The sequence below is a fragment of the Triturus cristatus genome, chromosome 11 (genome assembly GCF_964204655.1).
Source record: "Triturus cristatus chromosome 11, aTriCri1.1, whole genome shotgun sequence".
Classification (NCBI taxonomy): Eukaryota; Metazoa; Chordata; class Amphibia; order Caudata; family Salamandridae; genus Triturus; species Triturus cristatus.
This window is the reverse complement of record NC_140594.1, coordinates 405,126,431-405,150,954: the sequence shown is the minus strand read 5'-3', so window position 1 is coordinate 405,150,954 and position 24,524 is coordinate 405,126,431. Positions and strand designations below refer to the sequence as shown.

At 46.7% G+C, this 24,524-nt stretch overlaps 1 protein-coding gene across 1 annotated transcript in view; it reads left to right on the top strand.

The window, feature by feature from the left end:
• NUDCD3 (NudC domain containing 3) overlaps positions 1-20,715 on the top strand; it is a 293,435-nt gene extending 272,720 nt beyond the window's left edge. Inside the window, exon 7 of the mRNA XM_085636006.1 lies at positions 19,961-20,715. Within this exon, the coding sequence (XP_085492132.1) occupies positions 19,961-20,071 (111 nt within the window). The 3' untranslated portion in view covers positions 20,072-20,715. The remainder of the gene's footprint in view (positions 1-19,960) is intronic.
• Positions 20,716-24,524: the final 3,809 nt, after the last annotated feature.

The window sequence follows — 24,524 nt, the reverse complement described above, 5'->3', positions numbered from 1 at the left end:
TTGATCCGAAGGCTGAGCGCTTTACACGAGCACCAGTTACATTACACAAGGTTACATGCCTTTTTTATGTGCATGGAGAGATTAAGTGATAAGCAGTGGTGGCCTGCATGGCTCGTGGGTGGCAGGGGCGGCGAGGGGTTGTGTGCAATTAAAAATATATATATATATATAAACACTTACCTTGTCGCCAGGTCTCTTGAATCTGCTCCTGCTCTCCTCGTCTTGACTCGAGGAACAGGAAACACAGCCAGGCTCCCCTGACCAATCACAACGCTGCAATGCACCGTTATTATTGGCCTGAGCGCCCTGGTTCGACACTCAGCCAGGGAATAGGGGCCTGAGCATGTTCTCCACGCAGGCTGTAATGCAGCCTGCATGGAGAACAGGGAAAGAGAGCATGACTGTTTTGGGCGGCCCGAGAGGGCTGGCCAAACAGTCATGTGTACCTAGGAGTGAGCAAACCACTTCTGCCCTGCTCCGAGAGCAGAGCAGCCTCGTCCACCAGTACGCCCGCAAAGCAGCACAGAAACATAAAATGATAATAACTCAAAGTTATTATCATGTTATATTTCCTTTACTTTGCACTGCTTAAAAGCAGTAGGGCGATGCTCCTCCGCCATAGTGGAGAAGCCGCCACAGGTAATAAGCCCAGAATCACAGGATGTTGAGCTGAAGCCAGACTAGAACCTGATCCCGAGTTCTACAGTCAGCCGTAACGCCACGTCCTGGGTAGAGGGAGGCATAAGCCACGTGAAAGTTCGACTCGTCATGACCTGAAGCAATTGAGCCATTTTTAGGTCTCTCGTTTACGCAATCGCTGTGCGAGACTCTAGTAAGAGGGGCATTTCAAAGTGCTCCAAAAAGTGGATTGCATGGCGAGCATGCGCTCAATCACGTGCATCGTGCCGCCATGCAATCCGTTTGGGGAAGAACTTCAGCCCACTGGCGCGTGCACGTGTAGCCACAGCCTCGGCATCATACTTCAAAGGGTCCGCTCCCCCGCCTGGAATGCGCTCCCCCGCCCCCGCATGCCGAGAGATTGTTTCCTCATGGCGCCTCTCACAACTGTCCCTCCCCCACCACAGGGCTAGTCTCACGGACGCATTGCCATCCATCGATTTCACTTTCATGCCCGTGTTCTCTTTGCCTTTCAGCACACACCCCGCCCTCCCCCCTCCGTGTTTTCTTGCAGCTTTGCCCAGATCTGAGTCTCAAACAACCAAAATAATAAGTTTGCCCTGCACGCTTTCTGCTCTTACAAAGTTAACATATGCTGCGCTCATTCCCTTTTCATCCTTCTAAGGTCGATAACATTAGCTCCATTAATTCTGCGTCTAAGGATTTAAATAACCATATGTTTTCTTGCAACTTTAGGCACTTCACACACACACACACAGCCCCACTGCTCACACACACAGGCATCAAGGCAGCAACAGAATGCTCTGAGCCCCACCAGTGTTTGCCACACACACATGCCTCTTGCATCTCGTGTTTTCTTCCAGCTTTGGCCCGTGTTCTCTTTGCCTTTCAGCACTCAGCTTCCCCGTAACCACCATTTAACTAACATCCTGCCACACTCATTCCATTTTCATCCTCGCTTTCGCGCCCGTGTTCTCTTTGCCTTTCAGCACACAGCTTCTCCGTAGCCACCATTTAACGACCATCCTGCCACACTCATTCCATTTTCATCCTCGCTTTCACTTTCATGCCTGTGTTCTCTTTGCCTTTCAGCACATAGCTTCTCCGTAGCCACCATTTAACGACCATCCTGCCGTAAACACCATCCTGCCGTAAACACCATTTGACTACCATCCTTTTAGTTAAAATAAAACAATTGCCTCTAAGGGTTTAAGGAACCATAGAAATACAAGGCAAGGCAACATACACTCCGAATGCCACTCAGAGCCACATAATTACATGCCACATAACTACGATGCACTCAATACAACCGACACTCCAAAAACCAATCAGTGCCACATAATTACACACCACATAATTACACAGCGCTCAATGCCACATACACTTCAAATACCACTCAGCACCACATAATTACACACCACATAATTACACTACACTCAATGCCACATGCACTCCAAATAACACTCAGTGCCAATTAATTACAATGCAAACAATGCAAGATACACTCAAAATAACACTCAATGCCACATAATTACACGCCACTAAAATCAACATACACTCCACACAAAACCACTCAGTGCCACATAATTATATTCGACATAATTACTATCTATCTATCGCCCTGTCTGTCTGTCTGTCTGTCTGTCTGTCTGTCTGTCTGTCTGTCTGTCTGTCTGTCTGTCTGTCTGTCTGTCTGTCTGTCCGTCCTATCCATCTTATCCATCTTATCCATCTTATCCATCTTATCCATCTTATCCATCCATCTTATCCATCCATCTTATCCATCTATCCTATCTATCCTATCGGACTATTGCACTCTATCTATCGCATCACCACAGCATCACTTAGCACCACCACAGCATCACTCAAGGGCACCACTACATCACTATGCGCTACCACAGCATCAATTAACGCCACAGCATCACTCGACACCACCACCACAACATCACTCACCGCCACCACAGTATCAATCTGTACAACCATTCAACAACAACTGGCTCTAATATGTTCTCTCAATATTTAGGCTTTATTACAAATGGCACAAAAAAATGATAATATTTAACTTCTGTTCTTGGATTTTAGGCGCAATTAAATACACTAAACATAATCTTCACAAGAGTTATTAACAAAAGTTTAAACGATTGCCATTATAATTTACATTAACTTTTATTTAAGTATTAATTATTTGCAAAAATTAAAAGCCATTGTTATTTGTAATATCAATACATCTAAGTCACGTAAATACAACACATATTGCATTAAAAATGCTATAGGTGTCACATTTGCAACAGTTAAAACTATTGACATTGTACATGAGAAAGCTAGTAATTTCAATATTTTCAATACCAACACATAAATAAACAAGCATTTACAATGCAATGGTCTCGGCATTGTTAAAGTTAGAGCTATTGGCATTGCTCATGACATTATTTTTGTTTATGTTTTTGTTTTTAAAACATTTAAAGAAACGGCATTGTTATTTACAATGTCAATAGCTTAATCACTCTCAAATGCGAGACCTATTGCATTTTCACCCACACACAGAGCCACACACACAAAGCCACCCACACACACAGCCACCCACACAGAGCAACCCACACCCAAATAGAGCCACCCACAGAGCCACCTACACACACACACAGTTACCCACACACAGACAGAGCCACCACGCTTAGAGCCACCTACAAAAAGAGCCACCCACACACACACACAGAGGCACCCATGTTAAGCAAATATTCATTTTGGAATTCTGAACATATGTTATATGTTTGCATGAAGTTTATTTCACGATTTATGTGTCAAACATTTTCTTGATTCAACTCTGGTGCGACTCTCCCTGTTAACTGGTTGCCTCGTCCGCCTCTACTACACACACACACACACACACACACACACACACACACACACACACACACCCATGGCAGATTATTGCGGTACACATGTCTAGTGACTGTGTGCTGCTACACACATGACAATACACTTACTCCCTATCCTGGAGTTGACAATGCGTAGGTTACACTACGCAGACACACACGGTGGGCGCGCGCGCGCACACGATGCTGCCACGAGAGTTCAGCGCAGGGCTACAAGCAGATATTAACTACAGTCCCCCGGCAACTCCAGAACCGGATGGAAACAAAGTAAAGACGCCAGAAGAGTGCGAGTCCGGGGAGGCAGCAGGCAAGGGCAGTCCTGCTGTGCGCCAGCGTGCCCAGGGATGCCAGTGGTGGCTCCGAAGGAGTGAGCTTAGATAGTTGTAGGACAGTTTTTTGTTGTTTCTGTTTTATATAGCACTAACTCGACATCGGAGCGCATTACAGACGTACACATTCATGTTTTTCAGGCAAGTTGAGATTATGTGATTTGCCCAGAATCACAGGATGCTTGAGCCTCCACCAGACTCGAACCTGGTTTCCCAGGGTCAAAGTCGGCCGCTCTAGCCGTTAAGTCACACCCTCAGTGTGGTGAGTGGAGGTGTACGGTAACCGGTGGCTACATGGCAGTAAGGAGAATAAGTACTGTGTGTCAGTGAGGATATTGATGATTGCGTGGCTGTGAGGTGAATGCTCCGCCGGGAGTAGTGGGGTGAATGATAGCCGTGTGTCAGTTAAGTGAGTGGCGGCTGTGTGTCAGATAGGTGAGTGGCGACTGTATGACAGTGAGGTGAGTGGCGGCTGTGTGTCAGATAGGTGAGAGGCGGCTGTGTGACAGTGAGGTGAGTGGCGGCCGGGCAGTGCTTATCTGTGTACTGAGCTCCGCATATGCTTTGCTGGGGCTGCTGGGCCTTGGCAATCCGCATCTAGGGGTACACAGTGCCGTGCGAACACTGTGTGCCAGGGTCAGAGGCATAGCCTGAGGCTGTGGAGTGGGAGGCCGCGAGCCAAGTGTCAGCTTATAGCGTTCCTGCCCCATCTGACGCAGGCTGCCCCCAGAGGCACTCCCCTGCAGATGGGCTGTGTCTGCGCGTACAGACAGGCTGGGGGTCTCTGCCAGAAGCAATCCAGCTCGACTCCACGAGTTCCATAGCCATTCTGAAAGTAAACCCCCAGGCTCTCGATCATGCCCTCCGTGGCCAGCGCCCCGGGGTGATCTTGTAGGTACAGTTAAGAACTAAGCAAAAGTTATGCTCAGCACGTATAACACATAAATGTAGGTTTAAACAAAACCTAGGGTGCGCCTCACCTCTCAGTGCCAGCCGCTCTAAAGTCTATCAGTCTCTTTTCCCGGCTTGCTTTTCCAGACTGACCCAGCTCTGGTGCCTCTGCTCTCGCTCTGCGCCCAGAATTCTGTCCCGGAAGTTCCTCTGCAGTGAGCGCAACCAGTCCGACAGGAAACAGCGACACAGTCATTTAAGTTCCGGTGTTGAACAAAGGTTCCGTCCTGCGATAGAGTGACCTTATGATGTTGCCACTCAAATGGAATATCGATTAACTCCTGATTCCGTTGTGCTCAATTTGATTAATTCTATATGCCTCAGTGCTGACGAGGTTCACCACACCGGCAAAATGGGCATAAAAACAGCATAAGCATTAATCGGCGCCCCGCATCCCCCCCCCCCCCCTCCTCCGAGTGCTGACATCAGACAGCCCTCAACTCTGCAGTGAGTGCAATCAGTCCGACAGGAAACAGCGACACAGTCATTTAAGTTCCGGTCTTGAACAAAGGTTCCGTCCTGCGATAGAGTGACCTTCTTATGTTGCTACTCAAATGGAATATCGATAAACCCTCGATTCCGTTGTGCTCAATTTTATTAATTCTATATGCCTCAGTGCTGACGAGGTTCACCACACCGGCAAAATGGGCATAAAAACAGCATAAGCATTAGTCGGCGCCCCGCCCCCCCCCCCTCCCCCCCCTCCTCCGAGTGCTGACATCAGACGGCCCGCAAGGTTTCTAGCCCCATGCCTCTGAACCTAGTCCTGGCAATGTTTCACATAGCATTCTGGGATTTATAGTCTTGTATATGCCAATGTAAAATAAGGAGCACACATCCTACCATACAAAACAACAAGGCAGAGCAAAAGGCACACTACCGCCTTTCTCTGAGGCAAAACAGAAATGCCTCGGAGAAACGCAGCGTCGTTTTCGGATTCGGGGGCGTGTTTTGCTGTTGTCTCCTCCTTGAGACTTCTCGCAAAAAACACGCCCCCCGATCCGAAAAGGACGGGGCCTAATCTGAATGACTGACCTCTTCTCCAATGGCTGGCCAGCATTCAAGAGGCCAGCCAATGGAGAACAGGGGAGAAGAGGGGCGGGTTCAAGCCCCTCTTCTCCAAGTCATTCAATCTCGGAGCGAGACTGCGCAAGCGCAGCCTTTGCAGCCGAGACCTAAAAATTAGTCAATTTACAATACAAAAAGCTCAAACTTTCCTAATGCGAGACCTATTGCATTGCAAATGCTTATTGTGTCTGCAACAGTCACGTATACAGTTCTGCCTCTGTACCGCCTTTTAATCTGAAGCACTAACTTGGAATTGTAGAACTGAGTCCTATTTTGCTTATAGTGCTCCTCAGTACGGACACGCAAATTCACCTGCTGTTCCAGCACTCGGACCAACACACGCTTTATCAAATGCACCAAAGTCATGGCCTGCATCCTGCTCTGTCAGTAATGTAAGAAAGAGCCACGCATAGCACACAGATCTGTCACGTCGGGTGGTGAGTAAATCCAATTGTTACCACACTGTCAATGAAGCATTGACACCCTAATGTAGATGTGACACCATCACTACACTCCCAACTTATTCAGATCCTTTTTCCATTCACAAGGGTAACTGTGACCAATAGAGCAAACATTTACGAATGTTTCAGTTTTAATTGGTATATTTTTATTGAATTAAGTATATTGGGTACACGAGCTGCTGCAAAACTTAAAAACAAAAACAACCTCCCATATTCTGCCTGCTTGATGTGGCGTTTGTGAGTCTGGTATAATGACCAGAATTGTAGTTGTGGTCGGGCAGGACCTCGAAGGCTTAATGCTCTAGGGAGATTGACATGAACACCAGAGCAAGATCGATGTGGATCCTATAAATGAGGAAGAGGCTTCCATCCTATCCTGGAACTCATTATGAGAAAAGACCCAGGACTTGAAGAGTGTTTTTCTTCGAAACACAGAAATTCTTCTGAGAAGAAGATAGCTCTTCCTCTCCACACCTGAAAGACGACCCAGATTTGGCTCTGAAACGGAGAAACGTACCTGGTTAGTTGCTTTAGGAGTGGCCTTTTGAAAGCGAGGGTCAGCGGTTCAGGTAAACTTTTGATTTTGGGGATCCATCCTTGTCAAGCCGTCATTACCGTGCCAGTGAAAAAAATACATTGCTTCCTCTGCCCATACCATTCTTATTTCACAGCGTGTCTGTGCTGCGCTGATGTGGGAGACCTCTGTAGGTTCTCTATCATTTACCTCAAGCATACATGACCCCATTCAGGTGGAAGACTGACAATTTTTAAGCCAAAAATGGCTCCCATCTAAAATTGCCTCTTTTTCAATGTTAATCAATGGACAAAAATAAATTGCCCTGAATTATTTTTTACTTTCTCTTTCTTTTCTGTTTCAAAATGGTGTCATGTATGTTAAAGAAAACCTGTCTATAGATTCCAAGCGGGCCGTAGCACTGACTGCTGTTTATTTTGGATCCTTGCGAGGAACTAGGGATTGATCTTGGGACATTCCCATGCTGCTGCGCAAGTGGGACCACCCTTACTCTGAAACAAAGTAAACCAGTATCTCCGTAGCCCATCGATAAGGAAAGACAACTGATAAGACTTCTACCATTACATAACCAGTTTGACAATGGTGATTGAGAGTACCTTTCTGACAGCAGGCATTGGTATGTGGAGGCTGACCCAGAAACCCTGGTTTTCTGCTAGATACCAGTGAGTTGGACACTTCTGAGAGCACGCCCTTGATGGGAGAGCTGAAGTTTCTGCTTTATATCTCGCCTTGTTGAGGAGGGCATTAGCTACTGTAGAATTGAGATCTGCACCAGGAGATGGAGGATCTTAATAAAATGACTGATATCTTGCATACACATTTTATGGCTGAGACAATTTTTTTGCCTTTTGTCGAGGGATTAAAAAGGATTGCCGACACCTGGGAGAAGCTGATGTCCACTTCAGCCTTTCTTACAATCGTGGCAAATAAATTTAGACCCATGGCTTGGGAATTGGCTTATTTGTGCCAGTGGTTACAGATGGAGGCCAAGAAGCACTAGAAGAAAGATAGGGAAACAGTGACAAAAGTAGAAAGGAGTAATGAAAGAACCTGGAAGATGATATAAAGAGACAAAAGGTGTAGGATGTGGAAGAAAAAGGCATGCGGGAGGAGCAACACTACACATCCTTGGTATTTTGCTGCAGCCCTAATCGCTGATTTTTTTTATTTTATTTTTTAAATCTGCACTTTAAAAAAATACAAATTAAGTTCTACATTCGGGTTCCTTTCAATTTTACGGATCATCCTGTTGCAGATTCTTTGGCGAGCCAAGCAGCTGATGCAGGGGAGACCAAACGTCTTCCCTAATTCACCACCAGAGAGGGAGTCTAAAATGATTGATGCTTTGACAAAGAAAACATTTGCTCTTTGTTATTTGGTCTTGCCATACGGTAAAAGCAATAGTAATTTGCAGTTGAATCCGTGTACCCTTTGGCAAATAATAGAGGCAACTATGGAAGCCATGCCACTGGAACAGGAAAAACCACTAAAGCATGGAGGTTGTGTTGTCAGCTTCAAAACGTACTCAATCACTATAAAAGTCTGTTAATACAATTGCGAGCAGTATGGCTCAAAAATGAGGAGTAATTTTGCAACTTTAACGATTTCCACGCCACAATGAAATGCTTGCACACACTTTTGGCTGGAGAGAAACTTTTTGTGGCTAAAGGTAACCATATAAGTGAATACTTAAAGGTGTCCAGTCAAACTGCATGGTTTTTTGGTTCCTGCTTACTAACATGTAGTCAAAAATAAGGTTAAATCGTTACCCAGATGTATGCCTGGAATAGCCTTTCTTTTTTTCATGAACATGAAAATGAGGTTGTCTAAAACTCCTAGACCATTTTTTACACCGTCACACGCAGGACTATGCCTCAAACTCCTCAGATTATGCTCCCTATTGACTGAGATCAGCCTTTTCGATGGCGGTCTCAATTGCAAGCGGTCTGCTCGTGGAATGGGATAGACAAAATTGAGGATTATGATATAGACTTTGGCAACAGTGACTTCTGCAGCACAGGGAAAGCTGCTATAATCCTCTTCAAGCCAAACGGGGTCAGGTTGCTGAGCGGCTTCGTGATTTGACGTGAGCGGATTTTGGAGCAGTTAGTCCTGAAATTGTGAAAAAATATATATAATCTGTCATTAAGAAGTTTCTGTTAGACTTTCTTCTACCACAAAAAACCAAGAACTGTATGAAACTGGTGGTGTTAGAAAAGCCATACAAAGGTATTTCTAGCACAAGTTCACAAGAAAAGAAAAATACAAAATGGTATCCTGTGTGAATTCTCGAACAGTGCTGCACGATGGAGATTGGACTGTCCACACGCATATGAAGAGCGCATATTCCCACATCTCTGTTCTGCACTAATACAACAACTAGTTGCGTTCCTGATGGCCAACTCCGTATCCCCTGAGGAACCATAGCACTAATAGCACTAACAGTTATGAGGGAAAAGCATTTGTACCATTAATTATTTAAACACTATTGCACAATGCTAATGGTTGCTTACTTCAATCATACCATTCATCATTGATGAATAATTAAAATAGTATTGATAATATTTATATAATTCTGAAATATTGATCAGTTATGGCTAAAGTAACCGACGTAGTCAACCATTAATACACCAGGGGCAATGAAGTGGCTACTACTTTCATTAGAGAATATGCAGTGTGCCTTCCTAGTCTTTGCTTCATATATTTTCTAAAGATTTTCTAGATTCTAACACTTAAACAGAAGCCTTCTTTGGAAGTTCAGTGGTTCATCCTATTTTCGCAAAGGATTTTTTTATGTTGTCATATACTTTACATTCAGATTGCCAGATAATGGTGGGGACTTTTCTGAAGATACACAATCTGCAGAGGGGACACAAGACATTAGAAGAACAAGTTACCTGCCTTTGCTAAAATTTGTGTTATGATGGCTATCATGTAAATGTGTCAAATTCTTGATCATCCTTGAACCTCTCGACTCAGCCTTTGGAATATCTTGGGGTTAAGGAAACTGCTACATAGATCTTCATGTGCCCAGCAATTTTCAGGGGATAATAACTGAGATAACTCCGATGGTTAATGCACTTGCTGTGAGGGATCTGTGTTTTCTCTTCTCACAGTTTAGATGTAAAGAAGCAGAGAGGGTTAACGTGCCTGCTGCAAAACACAACTTTTAACATGCAGAAAACAGATTTTTGTTTTATGTACATAGCCGAGTGGGGTTTTACTTTCATAAGTTATAATTTTAATATAGCACAGTGAGCTATGAACCGACATCAAGAAGCTCCATGCAAACTACAAGGCATAGGTTTAGAACCTTATTGTTTTTCTCAATCTTTCATTATTTTAAGGTTCTTAAAGGGATTTGTTTGTGTAGAAATTAAGTTGTATTACTATGGCCAACCCATCAAACGTGATTTGTTTAAAATCTTGATTTTATGTTTCTCCAGACCAAGCACGTTTAGCATGTAAAGCATACAAGTATGGATGATATGTGACTCCCACATTTTGTTACCTTTGTATTATGTAACATCCCTGTATATTGGTTTACACACCTGTATGATTTAGTGTCAATGTTAATGTGTGTGTGTTGTGAAGCACTAACACCCTACATCGTAATGAGTTGTGCCATAAAATGAATAAAGAATTCTAAGTGCTATTTATATGGGTATTCGCGCAGTTACTTGCACAGATACACCTGATATTCTTATAGTGCATGCATAGCTCTTACATAAAGAAGTTGAGCAAATTCAAAAACCTGCCTGCAAATCACAGGTTCTCTTAAGCATTTGTGAATTAATGACCAACTGAGGTCCTTTGTTTCCTACATTGCATTGGTATCAAGGTGATGGGCTTCAGTTGGCCCACAACAGGTATGAGACTCCCAACCAAAGGAGGGCAGGTGGTTAGGTCTTTGTGTTGGGTTGAGCTGGAAGTAAAAACAAGAAACCCCCGTCATCTGTGCAGGTTGCTGCTCTGAACGGAAAGGCGACAGCGTGCAGGCACAGCTGAATGTGTCCTGGTGTCTAAAAGCTACACCTAGACATATTCATCATTTTTCACTGGAGTAGACTCGCTTTGCGGATCCGGCTTAAAAACAGCTGCCGGATCTTGAATTCAGTCGGATCCCATTCATTTCCTGCACTACTTACACATGCATGATAACCAATGGATGAAGTTGGGCTGACAAACATTGCCCTTTGCAGTATATTGTGTTGGGTGGTAGCAATATGTGATTGACACTTAAACATATCATAGGATGAAGAGGGCTGACCAAAAGCCTCACTGTGTACTTATATATGTATTTATTTGCATTTTATTTTTGTTGTGGACATGAGGTTGGCTAGCCAGTTAAGGCTAGAGGTCTAGGCTAATCCTAATAACTAATAAACAAAAAGAACACAGTATCCATTCAAACCAGTGTTAAAGAAAGCCCATCATATTTTTAGGTTTCGCCTAGGCACGCCTGCGCTGTCTCTTCGAGACATGCCGTATTCAGGCTAGGGCATGAAGCTCTGCCCACTTTCCACCCATCTTTTTAATTGGCTCCTATCTTTTGTAAATGGTGGCTTTTCATTGGTCAACAGCCATAGCAGTCCCTTCTTAGTACTACCTTTTCTCTTCTTCTCACCTCCCATGAGTTCACCCCCTTTTACATGTGTTGTTACTCAGTAGGCTTTAATTACAGCCTCTGAGCACTATTTTCTTAAATAGCATAGTCCTGCAGGACACACTTTCCCACAGTGCTTATTATCTGATGAGACTTCTAGCTGCAGATTCCTTACATTTGAATTTCCCAGGCGTCAGGCTGGATCCGGAAACTTTTGCTCAGCAATACCCCTTGTGCGCGACATCGGGTGGCTCCATTTGGCTCCGTGTGACGTAGTCGTCGGCAGTAGCCTTGGTTATGACATCCCAGTGCCTGCATAGGCACCACGCAGGTTCGCGGATGACAATTCTTTTCTTTCCGCACCAGTTAAGTGCTGATCCAGGAAGAGCTACCCCTCTGCCGCTTTTTGGCAGGCTTTTTCTAGACTTTTGGGTGATGGCTCCGCAGACCTTGAGGGAGCGAGCGATTAAGCTAGTCGCGGCTCAGCAGTCAACACTGTTAAGCGAGACTCTGAGGTGGTCACGGTCCCATTCGAACAAGAGGAGGTTGCAGGACTGCTCCCGGAGCCCTAAGTCCTGTTCCTCCCATTCGAGGTCCTCTGGGAAGAGGCACCAGAAGAAGAAGAAGTCCATGCAGACTTCGTCACCTCAACTGGCGTCAGTCGTCGAGAGGTAAGGCGCACCGACACTGTAGGCACGGTTCCGCAGACCCAGAGTTGCCTTCAAGCCTCACCTCCCCCCTCCCCCCCCCCACTCCCCTGACATCGACAGAACCCAGAGGTTCTATGTTGTTGCCTGAGCAGTTTGAAGATGTGCTAGGCTTAGGAGAGGAATGGGAGGGGTCTGGGGACCCTCTTGAAAACCAGGAGGAGAATTTTGACTGGTTTGGGGAACTTGGGGAGGCCAGTGGTCTTGATACTTTCCCAGATACTGGCATGCTCTCACCTCCTACGGTGGCTACCAAGGAGGGAGCGTCCTATACCATGGTGGTAAAGAGGGCGGCTGAGGTCCTTGGACTGGAGCTGCCCTCCGTGCAAGTCGGGACTAATCTCCTCATAGAGGTGCTTCAACCTGGGGCTTCTACTTCCGAACCCCTGTTTCCCTTTAATGAGGCACTTACAGATGTCCTTCTAGGAACTTCGTCAAAACCCAGCACAGGGGCTCCTGTGAAAAGGACGATTGCACGCTGCCATCGCCCAGCTTCAGGCGACCCAAAGTTCCTCAGCCAACACCCCACCCCAGAAAGTTTGGTGGTGCATACCTCTACATCCCAAGGCGTATTCCCTTCCGCCCCTTCGGATAGGGAATCCAAGAGGAGGGATTCACTTGGGAAGAAGAGTCCTCCAGCCTTGCATTGCGGAGAGTGAATACTGCATGCTTATTAGGCTGTTTCTCCCATTACCTTTAGGAGATGGTTGCACAAGTGCTGCCACAAGTCCCGTAGGTGGCCTGGGCTGTGCTCCCCCAAGCTGTCAGATGGGAGGGATGCAGCAAAATTCTCCATACGGTGTGGGTTAGATACGATCGATTTGCTGGGCAGATCGAGTTTAACAATGGTGGCCCTGAGACGCCACGCCAGGCTTCATACCACTGGCTTTTCATGTGATGTCCAAGCTAATTTGATGGACATGCCATTCAATGGAACCCGCCTTTTTGGAGAAAAGGCAGACTCGGCCTTGGTCAGGTTCAAGGACTCTCGTGCTATGCCCAGATCCTTGGGCCTTTCCTCCACTTTTCGTGGCCAGTCTTCCTTTCGTGGCAGCAGAAGGGGTTTCCAGCCGTGTCAGCCCTACAACAGCCACTGTCCTGCACAAGCCACCGTCCTGCACAAGCCACCGTCCTGCACAGACTGCCTAAGCCGTGCATGCACACTGTGCATTCCAATCTCAAATTGCAGGCCAGAAGTAGTCTACCACACTGCCCCCAGCAGCCACAGCCTCCAAGCACTCCTGGGCTGATTCTGCTGGACCACACTACTCCAGTTGGTGGGAGAATTTGTCATCATCTTCCCCACTGGAGATCCATAACATCGGACAAGTGGGTCTTGCAGATCATCCAGGAAGGCTACTCTCTACCATTCCTTTCTTTTCCTCCTACTATTTTGCCATGTCAGGAACGGCTGACGGAGGATCATTTAAAGTTGCTCCAAGAGGAAGTTACGGCTCTTTTGGCCAAGGGAGCTCTAGAAAGGATCCCAGTTTCAGAAGTAGGCAGTGGCTGTTATTCCTGCTACTTTCTGATTCCAAAGAAGAACATGTGGTACGGCCCATTTTAGATCTTAGGACCATCAATCTCATCCTCAAAAAGGATAAATTCAAAATGCTCACTCTGGCTCAGATCTTCTCTGGCCTAGACCAGGAAGACCTGGATTGTAGCATTGGACCTGCAGGATGCATATTGTCACATTCCCATCCTGCCAGGGCACTGGTGTTACCTGCGGTTCAAGTTAGGCCACAACCACTTTCAGTTTACCATGCTCCTCTTGGGCCTTACCAGTGCCCCTTGGGTGTTCACCAAGGTGATGGCAGTGGTCGCAGCTCATCTGTGCAGATTAGGGGTGTCGGTCTTCCCCTGCCTCGATGACTGGCTGTTGAAGGCGTCCTCGTCCCAGGCAGTTGTCTCCCACCTTCATACTACGGCAAACCTCCTGCATTCGCTTGGGTTCTCTATAAACGTGTCAAAGTCACATCTAACTCCTTCTCAGTCACTCCCTTTCATCAGAGCTGTTCTGGACACAGTGCAGTTTCAAGCTTATCCTCCCGAGAGGCGAGTCCAGGATATTCAGACTATGATTCCGATATTTCAGTCTCTATCCTGGATTTCGGTGGGACTGACTCTGAGGTTGTTGAGCCTCATGGCCTCCTGCATCCTGTTGGTAAGACACGCAAGATGGTGTATGTGGGCTCTGCAGTGGGCCTTGAAGTTCCAATTGGTACAGCATCGGGGAAATCTCACCAACATGGTTCAGATCTCTGAAGGAACTGCGAAAGGTCTGCAGTGGTGGTTGATGAAGCACGATTCGGTCAACGGCAGACCCCTCTCTCTTCCCCAACCAGATCTCACAGTCATGGCAGATGCGTTACTTCTGGCATGGGGTGGCCTTCCGGGAGAGGTGGAGATCAGGGGACACTAGTCTCCGGCGGAGTCAGAACTCCGCATAAATCTGTTGGAGCTCTAAGCAATTCGGTTAGCATTGAAAGCATTTCTTCCCTTTGTCAAGGGGAAGCTAGTGCAGGTGTTCAGACAACACCACCGCCATGTGGTACTGCAACAAGCAGGGCGGGGTCATGGGCCCTTAGTCAAGCGGCCCTGCGTCTCTGGACATAGCTGGAACAGATGTGGCATAACCCTGGTGGTTCAACACCTGGCAGGTTCTCTGAACGCCAGGGCGAATGAACTCAGCCGTCGATGCCTAGTAGGGCATGAGTGGCGTCTCCAGTTGCAGCTGGCGCAAGGTCTTTTTCAGCAGTGGGGAGAATCTTGGTTAGATTTGTTCGCCTCCAAAACGTGCAGTGTCAGAAGTACTGCGCGCTTGAGTTTCCAAGGCGGCTATCACTTGACGATGCCTTTCGCCGTGAGTGGAGTTCAGGCCTGTTGTATGCATTTCCGCACATACCACTTCTACCCCGGGTTCTGAAGAAGACCAGGAGCGACTGGGCCCCAGTCATTCTTGTGGCTCTAGACTGAGCAAGGAGAGTCTGGTATCCAGAGCTTCAAAAAATGTGTCAATCCTCCGATCAAGCTGCCCCTGCAGGAGGATATTCTGTTGCAGCAGCAAGTGAGGATGCACCACCTGAACCTGTCAACTTTACGCCTCCATGCGTGGAGATTTGGCGGCGACAGTTGATAGCCTTTTACCTACCTCCCGAAGTCTGTAACGTTATTCTGGCGAGCAGGCAGCCTTTAATTAAGAGGGTATATGCCTACCTGTAAGACCTGGGGTCTCCAGGCCCTAAGGGGGTAACGTGACACGAGCGGCTGGGCACCCAAAGGCTTGTGTGTAAAGCGACCATACAACTCGCGCATCCACTGAAGCAAGGAACGCACACAATAAGGGACGCCACACTGTAGAATTTTATGCAAATAACTCAAGTTTATCCAAGCAGTTTGAGGTAAATGCAGTTTATGAGATATAAATGCAATTCATGAGATATAAATGCAATTCATGAGATATAAATGCAATTCATGAGATATAAATGCAATTCATGAGATGACAATGGCAAGCTTCACTTATGTTAGCATTTGATTCGCCAGCACAATATTCACTAGCATGATATTCACCAGTATGATATTCACCAGTATTTTCCCTGGAGGCTCTGGGCCACCCTTGTATATCTTACTCCCCGTGGTAGGGTTTGGGGATTGTAGCGCCACTCCTGGGGGCGAGCAGGGACCCAGGGCAGACCTCGCGGGCCTACCGCTACTTCGGGTACCTGTAGCGCCACCGTGGCGATTACCGCGCTATACGCGCTAAGCGGGCCTGGTACACCTCGGGACAAATCTGACGAACACAGCACTACTCGTAAGAACTGAGCATTGGACTCCTGAGGAGGGCCTACGATCATAACGCTCCTCGTAACCTTTAATCAGTGAACACTTCAGAGCAGAGCCTTTAGAACATAGCGCCACTCGTAATCTTTAAGCAGAGAATACTTCAGAGCAGAGCATTAGAACATAGCGCCATTCGTAACCAGTAAGCAGAGAATACTTCCGAGCGGAGCATTAGAACATAGCGCCACTCGTAACCAGTAAGCAGTGAATACTTCCGAGCAGAGCATTAGAAGATAGCGCCACTCGTAATGTACCGGCATCCGGCACTTCGGAGCAGTTCACGGAGCACAACGATACTCTTAAGGAGCGAGCCTCTCGTACTCCGGTGCAGTTCGTGGGGCACAACGCTCCTTGACAGTCTTGCAGAAAGGGGCAATCCCTCGGAGGGGTGTCACAGTTCTGGGCTAACGGGGGACTCCCACGGAGGGGAACCGGGGTCTCAGGGTGCGGTGCTGCTCCCGGTCGATAGGGGGCGCACTGGGGTCCGTCCCAAGCCTCCCGCCTTACCTTGATCACGAAGTCTTGAGGCGTCCAACCCAGCTCCGGACTCCGCAGTCGATTCTTCCGTGACGGGGGCAGGCCACGGCCTCACGCACCTCTCCCAGCAGCTGCGACGGCAGCGACGGGGCCCCGGGCTTCTCCGCGGGCCTCGCCACGATGAGGGGGCACACTTCAGGCTTCCGGGCCGCGACGGTGAGCGCGCTCTAGCCCCCGCGCCGGGGGGGGGGGGGTCAAATTAAGCGGAGAGTTCGGCGCTCAACGGGGCTTGCTGCAGGGGATCCCAGGCCAGGTCAGGGGGCGCAGGGGCCACAGCGCTAATACCTGGTCGATCCCCAGCAATTCCACAATCAGCTTGGCATCTAGTTTCAGGGTTCAGTTTTGACACGGAGTCACGGCATTCAGTTTCAGTAATCAGTAGTTCTATAAAGTCTTAATGGCGCAGGTGTCTCTGACGCCCTTGGGGGTTCTGTTCCTGGGGGGTAGGGAGTGAGTTGGCGACTAGGCCCTTCCTAGTCAGGCTGGGCAGAGGTTCCCTGGGTCCTCCTACTGCTGGGCAAGATCAGTGGGCTTTACAGGATCCCTCACTCACTTAAGAGGCAGCACCTAAATCCTGTCACTCTCAGAGGCATAAGTCCCTGGCTAGGCCCTACCGCCTACACTCCTGCGTGGATTCTCCAGCTCTGCTTTACCCCACCGGCCAACTGACTAGAAAAAGTTCCCTCCCTCACTTAAGTAGCCCTAGGTCAGGTGACCTCTAGCCAAGGCGGCAAAAGTAAAAACCACACCTCCCTTCTAGAAGGTTCCAGCACATTCCAGGATCTTCCCCATTCTACCTAGGGGACATAAAAAGGCGGGCTGGTGTCGCAACATTGTTGTGGGGTCCCAGCCAGCTCCTGGCAGCTAGGGTGCTACTAATAAAGACCACTCTCCAGTAGCAGGGGCCTGTGGCAGCCATCTTGGGAGAAGGGAGCACCTGCACCTTAACACTGATTGGCAATGAAAAGGCGCCCGGAGACCTAAGTCCAACATCAAAATGAGGGTGGAAAAAATGAGGCACAATCAAAAATAGATGGGGAGACCACCCTAGGGCTGACAGGTCCAACACTACCGTTGTAAGAAATATGTATTGCACTGTACTGAAAGGTCTATTAATCCTCTTTCTGCTTCTCTTTCTACTGTCCTTTTATTCATTCTAACCCTTGACCAGCTGGGCTCTGCCTTGGGAACTCTCTAGGGTTACCTTTCAGCTGTCTGCTTTTTTGCAGCTGCCAGACCAGCCCTCTCTCTTGAAGTCTCCTATTGTAAATAGATTTCTAAATGCGCTGGCTCACTTGTTTCCACCGACGCCCTTTGTCATGCTGCAGTGAGACCTTACCTTGGTCCTCCCTTATCTGATGTATGCTTCCTTTGAGCCTTTGCACAATTGTTCCCTCTGGCTGTTAACCATCAATACAGCTTTCTTAGTGGCGATTACATCAGCCTAGAGTGAGTTGCAGGTGTTATCCAGCTCTCCTCCTTATCTCATGTCCCATCAGGACAAGGTGGTGCTTTGCACCAGGGCGTCCTTTTTGCCAAAGGTGGTGACCCAAGCCCATCTGGGTCAGCCCATCACTTTTCCCACCTTCTTTGCTCCTCCGCATCTCTCTAAGGAAGAGGAGCGTCTCCACTGACTGGACCCAAAAAGAGCGTTGTCGTTCTACCTTGACCCCTCAAAAGAGTTCCAGGTGGATGACCAACTCTTTGTGGGATACGTGGGAGCAAAGAAGGGAAGGGCAGTGCAGAAAAGCACCAGCTCTCGTTGGGTCGTTCTCTGCATCAACATTTGTTATGCCTTGGCAAAAAAGCAGCCCCCTGAGGAATTAAGAGCTCATTCCACCAGGGAAAAGGCTGCGTCCACAGCCTTGGCTCGGGCTGTCCCAGTCCAAGACATCTGTCAGGCAGCAATGTGGGCATCTTTACATATGTTTGCAAAACATTACTGCATTTATGGGCAAGTATGCATGGATAGACATTTTGCCCATTCAGTTCTGCAAGAGTTTTTAGTCTAGGATGTGAATTGCAACCCACAGCCGTGATGGTATGGCTCGGGTATCTGATTCGAGGGTAAGGAATCTGTAACTGGAAGTCTCTCAGATGAACAAGTTACTTACCTTCGGTAATGCATTATCTGGTAGAGACTATCTAGCTGGAGATTCCTTACAGCCCTACACATGCCTCCCCGCTTTGTAGACTGATCTTGTTCCCCTTTACAGGGCGCTAGTTTTGCACATGATTAGGTCAGTTACTTCGTGGCTCTGCGTTTCTGGCATGGAAAATACGAAAAGTACTAACATCCGCGCGTCTGGGTGGCACCTATGTAGGCACCGCGATGTCATAACTGACGCTTCTGACTGTCACGCAGAACCGAAGTGAGCCACCCGTCGTTGCGCGCAAGGGATATTGCTCAGCAAAAGTTTCCAGATCCAGTCTGACGCCTGGGAAATTCAAAGGTAAGGAATCCGCAGGTTTCTACCAGATAATGCGTTACCGAAGGTAAATAGCTTGTTCTTTAATTATTTATTCAGCGCGGCACATCTCATCAAGAATAATGGCTGGCGCACTTTTCTTTTGGTATTTGTTGACCGAACACAGCTGCATGCCTTTCTTTTTATGTTTATTTATTTTTTTACACAATGGTGGCACCCGCGTTTTAGCTTTTAGCATCTTAAGCTAAAGCATGGGTGCCGCAATTGCTTTAAAAGTAAACAAATAGAAAAAAGTGTATTTCTTTTCTGTTTGTTCAGTATTGAAGCAGTCGCAGCCCTGCGCTTTAGCTTAAGATGTTCAAAGCTAAAGCACGGGTGCCGCCATTGTAACAAAAGTAAATAGTTAGAAAAAAAAAGTGTGCGGCTGACATTTTTTTTTCTATTTGCTTACTTTAGTTACAATCGTGGCACCCCTGCTTTAGCTTTCGACATCTTAAGCTAAAGCAAGGGTGCCATGATTGCTTGAAAAGTAAAGTAATTTTAAAAAAAAGCTTTTTTTCTATTCCTTTACTTGTGAAGCTATTGCGGCACCCGCGCTTTAGCTTAGGATGCTGAAAGCAGAAGCGTCGGTGCCAAAAAGGTCTTGCATTTGCAAGAGTATGAGCTATTGGCATTGTAAATGACAATGCTTTTATGTGTTTACAAAACCTGCAAGCAGTGTTTACACCTAAATAAAAGGCATTATCATTTACGATGCCAGTAGCTCAAACTCTCACAAATGCAAGACCTATTGCATTGCAAGTGCTTGTTGTCCTTACCGCCAGGACACCTGTTAAAAACGTTCAGGGAATGAAATCTCTTTTTCTGTCCCTTTCCCTCTCGTGTAATGTATACCTGACAAATATTGTACTGCATTGAGATCTTTTGTGTGGTAAAAACCTTCTTTATTCTTGATGTATTTTTCACCTTGTTTTCATTATAGAAAGTCCACGAAATGTTGAAGAAAGGTTGGGATGCTGAAGGCTCTCCATTCCGTGGCCAGGCCTTTGACCCCTCAATGTTCAACATCTCTCCTGGGGCAGTTCAGTTTTAGCAGCAGGAGGTGAGGCCCTGTGAAATGCTGCAGTGAGTGTGGAAGCCTGTCGTGGGCAGACAAGGAAAATCTACAACTGTTCACTGAAAACGTTATCACACCTCTCTCCATCCACTTGTCAGCGAAGCTCTCACCGACTCCAGCACAGTACTCACTGCAGTGTGAACTTCACAAATCTTGACTCAGTAACTGGAAACTGTAGCCTCTAGCAGACTTTGGTATCAGTTGCAGGTTAATTTGTGGTAGGAGGAAGAAAGCTGGCTTCTATGGCTTGTGATATCAGTGGCCATTTATGTCTTTTACAGGTTGAAAGTTTTAATCAAATATTACAAATGCATCAAATACTCCTATCCCTACAGTTGTGCCGAATGGCAATGCTACCCGTATTGAGGCAGCATGTAAAGTCCATCTCATAAAGAGGCAGCTTGTGTGCTGTCAATAATAATTCAGTATGTTACATGCTGGCACGAAGATACTGGGTGCCCCTTGCTTCCCATAAGGTTGAAGCATGTTGGTCCCATTTATAGTTGCCTATATTGTATTTTTCCTTGAGTTTGATTGTTCTTTTACCCCTGATTTTGTTTGGTTATCTTTTATGACGTGGCGAGCTGAATGAGTTTGTTAATAAATCTGATACTGCTTAATGTGTGTATTTTTGTGAAATACCGATATTACTGTTACGTCTTGGCTTTTTTTAATTTGTAACTTCATTATCTTATCACTTAGTGGTAAAACAGGAGTTTGCTTCAGAAAAACTTGTAATCTGCTATTCTCCTGCCTAGCAAAATGCTTGGTAGTGGCCTTGCCCAATTCCTTTTTAAGTCTGTTTTTTTTTTAAGTTTTTTTTTAGAACTTCTCCCAGTCTTTTTTCTTCCATCAGTTTGAGTTGCTTGTGAATCTAGCCCAGGCTTTGAGACATGCGTGTCTTGTCATCGATCATTTGCTGGAGCATAATCTCAGTCTCTTGAACAGTTATCTGGCACATACCAGCCCACTTTTGCTACCATCACTACAAAGTGCCCACACCACTGCATTGTTTGCATGCAGGGCCCGACTGGAAGGCCAAAGCTGGATATTTCTCAAACCAGACCTTGGGGAAGCACTGCCTGGCTCCTGAAGGCTGGAAGTGCTTGCTTGCTGCTTTTGTTACTGGGGGCCGATATTGCAGCATTGCTGCAAACCCAGCCCCCAACCTCCTGGGGAAACACCCAGTGCCCGGTACAGCCAGTCTGGGTCTGAATGCATGCAGAGCAAGGGTTCCCTCATCTCACATATTGTCTTCCTGTTCTTTCATACCACTCTCTGCCATCTTCCCTGCAAGTGAAGATAGTTCTTCACTTTCCCTAGCTTCTGCTGGTTACTGGGTCCTTCCTTCTCTATTACACACAGGGGTGCCTTTGCCTCTGCCATAAGCTTCACTATTTCTTTATTTCCTTGGCAAACCTTAATATGAAGAAGGGGTATCCCATGTGTATGGAACCTTATTTTTCTTTACAGCCACTGGGAGATTTTCATATGGCTTTGAAAGAGTGGTGCCAAGGAAGTCTTGAAACAGATGTACAAGGTGGGTTTTTAAAGCCTTTATCTGTCTGCATGGTTCTTCTCCAAACCGGTTTCTTCAAATAAATGCAGTGCATGCTTTTAAAAAATATTCAGAGGAGCATTCAAGTCAGGCTCAGTAAGATCTCTTTGTGCTCAGTCTAATCAAGGACGAACAGGATCTGTTACACTTATTTAAGAAATGTATATAGTGTTGGCAAGTCCATAGGGTATCCGAGCGCTTTACATCAATAACATGTTCAGAGCAGATGAGTATAATAGGAGAAAAGCAGTGTCAAATCAAGTCAATGTTTGACCAAGCGGTAGGTAAAATAACAAAGAAGAGGTAAAAGGAGAACTGGGAGTAGAGACATGTGTAGTCTGGGCTTATGGCTCACCCTTCCACCCCTGAGACACGCCTGTTCTACAGATGTCATTGCGTCTTGTTCTATTTTCAATCTTCCTCGGCTTTTCTTGTAATTCATTGTTTTGTTCCTCCTGTAATGCAAGTTTAGCCCACAAATATTCCTTGTCTATTCTCTCTTCATTTGCGTTTCAGCACATAATTTATAAAGTAATGAGTGTCCATGCACAAAGCGAAGCCCGGCTGGCACTATTAAATGTTTAGTGCGCTGAATACCAAGGCTGCCTAGTCCTGAATCCATCTCAAGCCCCTTTAACCCACTAGCAGACACCCCTCCCCTTTATCTCACTCTTGCAGGTTCCTGCTTTCTCCCTTGGTGACTGTTTTCCCGTCTTTCTCCCAACCCCTTCTTTCCTGTTTGTGTGTTTTTCTCTCTCTTGTTTTCAGGAAATGTCTGATTAGGGGAAAGTAAGTGCCAGTCCCCAAAAATTAGTGCCGGTGTCCCCCAACAACCATTAGTTCAAATTAAGTTCTGTATGCGTTTTCTAGGTCAATGACTTTGTCCCCTATGCATCATCTTTCTTCAGATTTTTTGCAAACAGCCTCTGAGGGATCTTGCTCCATTCTCTCATGTTATTTTCACTTCTGTTTTAAAGACAACTTGCATATCTTCTGCTCCTCAGCTTCATGTCGCAGATTAAGTAATTGGATAGGGAGACTCTTCCAGATTCTCTCTTTTGAAACAAATTTCAACATCGCATGTCTTTGAATGTTGGGCTTTAGTCTTGGCTAAGATGATTTTGCGTATATGCTGTAGACCCTAATGGAGCACACTGAGAATTCCAGGAGCACTAGGTTTTGATTGTTCATTTAGTCCGTTTTAGACTGACGGCTGTCATGGACTGACAAAAATGTTTCCCTTCTGGCCCCAGTTTTGAATGCAATACTAGTTCTCTGTGGGTCTCATTTGCTCTCAGAAATACACTTTGAATGGGATCCCAGATCACACTGATAAAGGCTCAGCTCTCTTTTGTATCTGCTAGACAGAACAGATTTGGTGGTAGACCTACCGTTTCAGGTTTTGAGATCACCTAAGTCCCAAGGCCACCCACCTTACTTTAGCTCTGCAAGTACAGTCCGTGCCTTTCGGAGGACCATGCTTTTTGCTAGAGCAACTAAAGTGAGTATTAGAAGCAGAGGCTCTCACCTTGTCTGGTGTCTTTCGTGCCAGCTTTCACAAGTCTCTACAGTCACACCACGACCCTTGAGACCTGTCTCTTTCTGTCCATTCCCTGTGATTGTCCTGCAACATCCCAGATGACTTCACCACATGGCCATGTTTCTCCTTGTGTGTTGCACTCTCTTCAGGCCTGCTGTTCTTTTCCACTCTGAGACATCCTCCTTTGAGCCTAGCTGACACTGAGCCTTCCTCAGGAAGTCTCAAGCAGAACATCCCCTCCCGCACAACAATTTGTGTTTTTCAGTACCTGACGCACATTTTTAGGAAATATAATGCTTCACCTGTAGGTCGAGCTTTACCATTTAGGCGAAAACGTCCTGTGTTACCAGACATGTTTTATAATCTGCCCCTGAAAATTACTATTACATCTGTGGAATGATTTGATTCATCCGAGATCATGTTTTTAGGCAACACATCTATATACAGCTCCACCTCCATATGGCCGTCAGCCACGGGCCCCCCCCCCCGGCGTCTAAACCAGAAATTAAGAGCCTGGGCATCTGGTTAGATGAAGAACTTAACTTCTCAGCACAAGCACGGAAAACTGCTGGAACCTGCCACGGTCTTCTAAGATCGGCAAGAAAAATTCTACCCCTGCTTCCGACTCAATCCCGTAAACTCCTTATCCACGGCCTGGTACTATCTCGTTTAGACTATGGCAATGCCCTATACTTAGGGGCCCCCAAAAAAGTTCTAGCAAAACTCCAAACGGCCCAGAATGCGGCAGCCCGCATTCTTACAGGTACCCATCGCCGCTGCTCCGCCAGACCATCCTTGAAGGCCCTTCACTGGCTCCCCATCCAAGAGAGAATTCAATTCAAGGCTCTCTGCACGACCCACAAGATCATGCACGGCAAGGCCCCTCCCATACTCCAAAATCTCATCTCACCCCACACCACCTCTAGAACTCTCCGCTCCTCCAACTGTAACCTAGCCTCAGTCCCCAGGATCAGAAAAGCCCGCTCAGGCGGCCGACTGTTCTCCCTCAACGCTGCCAAACTTTGGAACTCGCTCCCCCCTAACCTCAGAGCTCAACTCAACCTTTTTTCATTTCGTAGAGCTCTCAAAACACGGCTGTTTCCATAAAAACTCCTCTCACTAGGTTTTTGTCTATCAGCGCTGGGACGCCTATGGGCAGCCATGCGCTCTACAAATCTGTTAAATAAATAAATAAATCCTTAGTTCCTCCTGTTCGTGGTAGCCTTGCAACCACGTTTCTCTCTCCCAGCATGCCAAACCGATTTCTTGTGTCATCCGTTTATGTTTACTTTTGCTTAATTTTGTTATTGTAATAAGACCAATCAACTGAG